The sequence below is a fragment of the Rhinolophus hipposideros genome, assembly GCF_964194185.1.
Source record: "Rhinolophus hipposideros genome assembly, chromosome: 1".
Classification (NCBI taxonomy): domain Eukaryota; kingdom Metazoa; phylum Chordata; class Mammalia; order Chiroptera; family Rhinolophidae; genus Rhinolophus; species Rhinolophus hipposideros.
This window is the reverse complement of record NC_138047.1, coordinates 106,312,682-106,320,838: the sequence shown is the minus strand read 5'-3', so window position 1 is coordinate 106,320,838 and position 8,157 is coordinate 106,312,682. Positions and strand designations below refer to the sequence as shown.

At 60.2% G+C, this 8,157-nt stretch overlaps 1 protein-coding gene across 1 annotated transcript; it reads right to left on the bottom strand.

Moving 5' to 3' along the window:
• Nucleotides 1–3,463: 3,463 nt before the first annotated feature.
• On the bottom strand, nucleotides 3,464–7,647 carry MSX1 (msh homeobox 1). The gene is made up of 2 exons (XM_081051291.1): nucleotides 6,963–7,647; nucleotides 3,464–4,659 (listed from the first exon to the last, which is right to left on the bottom strand). Exons 1-2 carry the CDS (start codon nucleotides 7,429–7,431, stop codon nucleotides 4,217–4,219), a joined length of 912 nt encoding a protein of 303 aa, XP_080907417.1. The 5' UTR covers nucleotides 7,432–7,647; the 3' UTR covers nucleotides 3,464–4,216.
• Between the last annotated feature and the right edge of the window lie 510 nt (nucleotides 7,648–8,157).

The following is an 8,157-nucleotide window of genomic DNA, read 5'->3' as shown; positions in this document are numbered from 1 at the left end:
GGGAATGGCACGCGGAGCAGAAGGAAACCCGAATCTGGAGTGAGGAATCCGGGGCGCGCTGGAGAATGGTGGTCGTGGGTGGGGGACGGGTTAAGGTGCTTCCAGGGACCGCGGGGCTGGGGAAATGTCCCGGCGGTGCCGCGGTGTGAGGCGCTGGGAGGGCGGGGACCGAGCTCTGGAGGCCGCAGGGCCCCGGGGGCCCGGCCAGGCCGGCGCCAGCCGCCAAGTTGAAAGGCGGCCTCAGCCTCTCCTCGCCGCTTCCCATTGCGTCCCCGAGGGCTGCAGGAGGGGAGCAGGCCCGGGCCGGCTCACCTCCGGGCCGCGGGTCACTCAGGGGACTTTGCAGATCCGGGACTGCTGGGCCCCCACCGACCTACGCGCGGAGCTAGGAGCGCCCCAGCTCCCCTGCCACCCGGTCGTCGCATCCTGGCCCGGGCGTCCACGCCACGGACTGCGCGCGGGACTCTTTGGTCCTGCCAGCGTGCTCAGAAACTGAGTCTGCAGATTGAGGCTTCTGTCTCCTCCCCGACGAAACGAAAACACCCCACAGAGGGCGTGCAGGGCAGGTGAGATGCCCTCCTGGTACCCCAAGGGCCGAGGCTCGCTCACCGTCAGGGCACGGCGGGGTTAAATCCGTAATTAGGGCCGAGGTTCCGTAGGACCCGTTTTCCAGCCGCACGCGCGCTTGGGTGGCCTTTCCCAGCCCCAAAGAGCCAGACAAGCACTAAGTGACCCTCAAGGAAAGGGAGAGGGACCATGCTGGGAAGCATGGATTCTGGCGTCTAATCCGTATTGGAATTTCTGCTCTGCCTCTTGTGGGCTGTGTGACCTTGGGAAAATCAGGGAACCTCTCTGGACCGCAGTCATCTCCTTAGTAAAAAATAAATCTCCGGTTGTTGGGAGGCATGGAGCAGGCGGCTTGCGCTGGAACTCCTGTGGACACGGTAGGTGGAGACTCCGCGTGATTGATCTGGTGTTTCCTGCCACAGAAGGAAATTATCTGTAAAGGACCAGGCCTGGGAACCCGCTGCGCACTCCCACGTCTCTTGATAAGAAACCAAGTTTGAACGAGTAGGGTGGACGAGAAGCAGCGCCGGGGCTCAGCCGCCAGTTCTCGCCGGACCCGCCGGACCCGGCTCAGGGCCCTCACCCCACACCGGCCGTCTGCTTGGATCCAGCAAACATTTATTGAGCACCTTCTGTGTGCACGCCCTGCGAAGAGAGGGAATTTGGAAACGGAAGGGGGGGCGCAAAGAAAGGACTCTAAGAAATAAAAATGAGAAAACGAGGGTGCATAGAGGTGGAAGGAAACCCGGATCCAAGGCCGGCAATGGGGGGCGAAGGCGGGTTCAGCGGGATCCCGGGGCGACGGCCTCTTCCACCCGGGCTGAGTCCCTGGGTGGGGGAAGGGGGCGCGCCAGCCTCGCCTGCAGCTACCGCCTCACTGGAGCCGCCGCGCGTCTGCAAAGCACGAGCCCTTGCTCATTACTGCAATTATGTTGCTCTGAGTTTGCCTGGACCCTAAATTGCCAAGCTTGGAGGAGCCAGGAGGCCCGGGAGCCCGGGTCCGAGGAGACTCCGGGTCCTGTCCCGACTGTCCCCTATCCAGCGCGTGCTAAAAGCACTCCGGTGCCGCGGACGCACCGTGAACTGAGAAAATTCAGATCCACCCGGTGTTCCCAGGGCCCCTTCTGCACGGGGGTTCGTTGACACTTCCCCCAAATCCTGGGGGTGGGGAAGATGCCAGGGTCGTTTTGCAGAGAACACTGAGGAACGAGGGGACGACAGGATCTTCTCCGCCCAAAGTGAGGCAGGCAGTCAGGGGCAGAACTGGGATGGACCACATCGGCTTGTCTGACCTCAAGTTCAGTGATACCCCCAGGACAGGAGAGTAGCCAGGGGGGTTCCAGAAATGAACCCGGAAGATGTGTGGGAGTCAGGGCGACCTGCGCGCTGCCACTCGGCTCGCTTAGTTCATCGCGGGGGTAAAACATTTGTGTGTCTGCAAGAAGCAGCCATGTGCCTCAGCCCCCAACGCCTTTAAAGGGCCGCGTGGGCATGCGAGTCTGAGGCCTTTTTAGGTGAAACTGCTCTCTTGAGGACGACGAGGCCCAGATTCCGGCTCTGGCCACGCTTCGGGAAGCCCCGAGGACAGGCGCTCCCCAGACTACCTGGTGCCGCAGAATGGCACTCCACAGCAAGCTCGCTGCCTTTCTTCCCTTCGGGAGGGGAACTGCGACAAGTTCAGACTGCAGCCTCAGCCGCTGGGACGGCACTTTGAGCGACCGGGGCTGAAGGATCTGAGACCCAGCGAACCTCGGGACGTGCCCCGCGCCAGCTCAGAGTGCGCGCTCTTGGCATTCCTCCGCGGACCCCAGCCCCCGAGGCGACAACTGCGCAGTGCGCCCCAGGCGTGGTCGCCACACTGCGACAGTCTCCATCTGTGGGGACGTCCACCCTCCCCCAGTCCAACGCCAGGTCCTTGAGGTTCTAACAACCCTCGATGTGCGGGCCTCCCAGCGCCAAGGCTTGCCTCGCCGCAAAGGCCGCCCGGGGCTGTCCCGCGTGGAGCTTGGAGGCGCCGGCCACCGCGAGACAGAGGCGGGGCGCCGGGGAGAGGCGTGAGCAGATCTGGTGAGAATTAAGCCAGGGCCCCCACCCCGAGAAAGAGCAGAGCGGCGGTGTCTGGAACATAGTAGGCTTTATTGACTAAGAGGTCATTTTCTGCCTTCAACATCCTTGCAGAATTCCCCCCAGAAGGTTCAACTTGGCGCTCGCTCAAATATATTCTCCTGGAAGCCCGAGTTTAACCTTCTATATAAAAGAAAAAGCAAGTTTGTGAGAGTTTAGAGGCAGGGCTCATGCAAAGGACACGCCAAGGCGGGAAGTGGGCGCCCTGGGTTTTCAGTAATTTTTTTTTTAGGGGTCGTAATTGGGTGTGTGAAGGCGCTCACATTCTGGCAGTTCGAAATTAGTTCCACAAACCTGGTCTACACCGGCGCGGCGATTTAGAGAAGCAAAGCAATGCCTCCATCCCCCACCTGGCCTCCTGTGGGAAAAACAGGTTTGCAGGGGTGGGAATTGTCTGGATTAGCTGTCTGCAGGCATCAAACCATTTGGGTGATTCGCTTTGTTTTCATAGACAGGTTAAAAGGGGAGAAAAAAGAAAGAGTCGGTTCTGGGTCGCCTGAGCAAGTGTCGATTTCAGCTTAAAGTGAATTGGAAAATTGAGCCTAATTATCTTAGGTAATTGCTTCAATTCTCCACTTGACTTTGCTAACGCAGATCTGTCCTGTGTGTTAAAAAACACACACACCCCTCTGTCCCTGAATATCCTGTTGTCACCTTTGAAAGTTGTTGCTGCAAAACCACCCCTGTCACACTGAAAAGCAATTGTACATATGAAGAGATGGCAAGAAGGAAAATTCAAATAAAGGACAAATCAGTACAGAGATCATTTCTTGTAGCTTAAAATTAATTTATTTAACAAATATAGCTATAATATAAATGATAATAAAATTTCAAATATACAGTATATTACACCCAATCCCTTCCAAAGGGATTCTTGAGAGCCACGCACATGTACTGTTAAATAGAAACAGAATTTTTAAATTTTATTTTACAGTTTTTTTCTGGTACTGGTAAGAGAGAGATCCCTTCCACCTACCTTTGTAATGCATCTGTGTATCCCCCCACCCAAAGCAAATGTTTGGCTGTTGAAGTTCTATGGGTTCCAATGGAAGGACCACGATCCATCTCTTCTGGCGTGTTCTTCTCTTCCTCTCTGACTGTTCTCCTTTCCAGAGTCTTCAAACATGAATTTCTCTGTGCTTTTCCTTCCTGGTGTCAGGACAGGAGGCAGTGAGGCAGGAGATGTGGCCTCTAGTCCTAGTCCAACCACCAACTCTGCTGGAGACCGTGGATACATTTCTTAACCTCTCTGGCCTCAGTTTCCCCATGTGTGAGACGAGGGGGGTGGATCTAGGTTCTAGAAAAGCATACGGGACCCTTCCAGTCACTTTTTGGGAGGGAATCAGACTTCAGAGCATGAACTCCGGGAGCAACCCAGGAGAAACCGAGCAGTGTGGGGGCTAAAGGGAAGAAGCCAGGCGGTGCTGAACAGGGGAGCTCGCTGGGGACGGCCCCTGCTGCTGCTTGCAGAAGACCAGGGCTGGAGGAATCGGCTGGCGCCACAGGTAGGCGACCCTGGGACCTTCTATGTCAGGTGGTACATGCTGTAGCCTACGTGGGCCGTGTAGAGTCCCACGGGCGCCACCGGCAGCGCTGCACGCTGGAAGGGGCCAGAGGCACCATAGAGCGAGGCGCCGGCTGCCGCCGCTACGGCCGCGGGGCCGCCGAGCGGGAAGGAGAGGCCAAAGGCAGCGGGGGGCAGCATGGGCTTGGCGGCCATCTTCAGCTTTTCCAGCTCTGCCTCCTGCAGTCTCTTGGCCTTGGCGCGGCGGTTCTGGAACCAGATCTTCACCTGGGTCTCGGTGAGGCTGAGCGAACTGGAGAACTCGGCGCGCTCGGCGATGGACAAGTACTGCTTCTGGCGGAACTTGCGCTCCAGTGCCAGCAGTTGCGCGGTGGTGAAGGGCGTCCGAGGCTTGCGGTTGGTCTTGTGCTTGCGCAGGGTGCAGGCCGGGGGGCTCAGCCGCCCTGGGGGCCGGGGAGGGCGAGAGAGAAAGAGGCAGGGAGTTAAGAGAGCCGCACAGGAGGTAACCTGCCCCTAAAACAGTGAGAATAGTCAATAACCACGCCAGCGATTCATTTCCCGCGCCAGGCACTGTGCGAGGCATTTGGAAAATACTTTCTTCAATTCCCACCACAATCCCGCAGGGGAGACGGTCTGGTCTACTGTTTGGAAATGAAGAAACTAAGATTTCAGGTGAAACATACCCACGTTCAAGGCCCGAACATAGTAACTGGGAAGAAGTAGGACCCTCTGAATGCTGGATGGCCGCTTTGGCAGGCCTCCTCCCACCGCCAATGCACGTTGGGAGGGTGGATGGTAATAAGCCTGATGAAACCTGCAGAAAGGGGCCCCGCGCCCAGCCCAAGACCACATTTAATTTTATGTGTTGGCCAAACATTGATCTGTGTCCACCAAGTGCTCAGCGCTTGGCTAGGCCACTGTGGGGCATCATCCAGATCTCCAAATTCCACTCCCCCCTTGGAACAGCGAGTGCCTGCAGGGTTCTAAGGGCAGTCCCAGGGCTGGAGGTGGAGCAAGGCCGGCTGTCATGAAGGGCATATCATGGCCAAGTCTCTTAAATATATAAAGTGCCAAGTGGTGGGGCCAGGGAGGAAGAGGCACTCCATTCAATCGGGGCTTCTTCTGATTGTCTCAATTGTCTCTTGGGCCTCTTCCGCGCCGGTACCAAGGCGCTCCAGTCACACTCAAATGTGTGTGTGGGGTGTGTGCAACGGGCTTCTTCTCCACCTGTGGGTTAGTCTGCAGAGATCAATGGTGTGAAGTTGTCTTCCTCTTATGGCTTCAAAATAGAGCTCAAGTTTGGGCGGTAAGTAAGCACTCCCAGCAAAAGACTGGTGTAGTTCAGGGGCTGGGTCAGTTCCGCCAGTTCAGCCTCTGCCACACTGGGTGGCTGGGACCTGATAAAACGTGGGACAAATTATGCCCAGGATGACGGGGACGGCACTGACTTTGGGGTTGGGGCAGAGGTCCTAACCAAATTCCCAAGTTCTGGAAGGGACGCTTTGCCTACCCAGCAGCTTCCCTCTAGGGTAAGATGAATTCAAATTTGGAATGTTTCACCATGCGGGTTTTGCCTAATTATGCGTTTTTTCGTGCCTTTTTAAAAAAACAAAAACAAAAACGATCCTTTGGGCTCTCAGACCACCAGGATGTGAGTCAAAGGAAATCTCCTGTTATGTTCCCCCGTCTTCCCCATTGGAGGCCACTGAGAGTCCGGGAAGCAGTTGGCCCCCAACACGCTTTCCGCCGGGCCACCTGAGGGGCGGGCACTCCCTTCGGCAGCGACTGCCCAGCGCTGGGCCACCTTCTCCAGCCATTAGGCCCAGGGAGGGGCTGGCCTTTCAAAGACGTTTAATCCCCAGATAAAAATCATTCCTCAGAATCACGCCATTGAATTCGGGTTGCTATTATGCCGCGCAAAATAATCGGAGGAAACGAGGAAAACTTGGGAATTTCCCGTGCTCCTGAAATATCCCCGAGCGTGTTCGCTGGGCAGAGAAGCCAGGGGGCCACGAGGCCTTGGAACGACCCCGAAAGCGCCCTTGGTGGCTGAGTCCCTTCAATGTCCCAGTCCTAACATTTGAGAGCTTCCAACCGGATAGAGGGGGCGCCTCCCACTAATTGACTCGGTGCCCCGCCCCCTCCCCTGGACCTGAGCGTCCCCCTCCCCGCAAATGGTCTATCCACTCAGAGCACCAAATATCTGCCTGAAACTTGAAGTGGGGGTGGAGGAATTTTGCAAGAGCTTCAGAACATCCCGGCAGAGATACTTTAATGGGAGGGTGCGGGGGGGGGGAAACAGCAGACTTCCACTATGAGAAAGTGAAACTCTGTGCTCCGGGAAGATGTCCGCGCCACTGGGACCCACCCGCTGGGGGAACGGCGGAGTAGCGGGGCTTAGGGTCAGACCGGGGAGCAGGGCCTCCTGTGGTCGTTTGGTGAGGGCAAGAGGGGCGGGTGCTCCGCCACCCGTGTTCTGCAAGTAGGGTCCCACCCGCACGGTCGCCTGGCAAAGACAAGCATTCGCGACAGGGGACCGCGGCGCGAGCGCTGGGCCTCCGCCGGGCGGGCGTGGGGAGCGCGACCATGCCGACCTGCCCACCTGAGGATCGGCAGCACCGGCTCGGGTACCGGCTCCAGGTCCGCGGACGCCGGAGACAAGCAGGCGCCGGCGCGCGGCCTGGCGCCCCCGGGCCCCGCACCCCGCCCGGGCCCCTCCCCCGTCGCCTGGGCTCAGGCTACTCACTGGCCGGGGGCGGGGAGAAACGGGGGCTCTGCATCCACGGGGTCCTGTCGGCCTTGTCGGGGCTCTCGGCTTTGACCAGCGCATCTTCCGGCAGCTTGAGGAGTCCTCCCACCGAGAAGTGGCCGAGCGGCCGCGGCGAGGACGGCGCGTCCGGGGCGCCCAGCGAGCCCGGCCGGGCGCCCAGGGGCTGCGCGGGGCCGCCCGCCGCCTGCGCCCCCTCGGAGGCCGCCAGCGCGCTCTCCTTGGCCCCAGGCTTCCTGTGGTCGGCCATGAGCGCCTCCACGCTGAAGGGCAGGAGTGACGGGGACACTTTGGGTTTGGCCCCCTCCTCCTCGGCGCCCATGGCGGCCGCCGTGGCCGCGGTGCTGCTGGGGGCCTGGCCCCCGCCGCCGCCCGCCGGCTTGCCGAAGGCGGAGTCCTCCACTTTGACACCGAGTGGCAAAGAAGTCATGTCAGCAGCCGGGGCCATGCAGAGCCGGGCCCCCCCTCCAGGCGCAGGACGCGTGAGCCGCCAGGCATGGGCTTTGGGCAGGCGGGGAGCGCGGCCGGCCTCTGCGAGCGCCCGGGGCCCTGGCCCCGCGGGCAGCCCCGCGCGCGCCTCCCGCCCCGCTCCGGAAGGCCAGCTCCGGCGCTCCGGGCCTGGCTCTCGGCTGGCGCCGCCGTGCAGGCCGAGGTCCCGGGCGCACCAGCCGGCTCCGGGTCGGGCCGCCGCTCCCCAGAGAACTTGTTAATAAGGCGAGGCCAGCGCAGGGGCGACCAATCAGCGGGCGAGGGGGCGGGCCCGGCGCCACCCATTGGGCTGCGCTCCTGCGGACTTGCCGGGGGCGCGCGGGGCCTCGGGGCGCGCAGGGCGGGGCGGGGCCCCCGAGGGCAGGGGAGGGGCGGGGAGGGGCGGGGAGGGGCGCGGGAGGAGCTCGCCTCCGCGCTCAGACCCCGCGGCTCCTCGGCCTAGGGTCCCTTGGGTCTCTAGTTTTTCCGGGTTCCTGGGTGACTTTTCCTTGTTCTCGCGCCCCTTCTGCCCTCCCCTCCTCTCCCCTTCCTTTATGGCCCCTCTTCCCCACTCCTCCCTTCTTTCTGGACCCCTTTCCTGTTTCTCCCTTCCACCGCTCCTTGTACCTTTCTGTTCAGTCGATTTCTGGGTCTGTGTCTCTCCGTCCCCTTCTACTATCTGCCTCCCTTCTTCCCTACCACGATC

Coding starts and splice junctions, on each gene's coding strand:
- MSX1 (XM_081051291.1), bottom strand. CDS start 7,431: ATGGCCCCGGCTGCTGACATGACTTCTTTGCCACTCGGTGTCAAAGTG. Junction 4,660..6,962: donor TTTCTCCCCGCCCCCGGCCA/GTGAGTAGCCTG, acceptor CCCGGCCCCCAG/GGCGGCTGAGCCCCCCGGCC.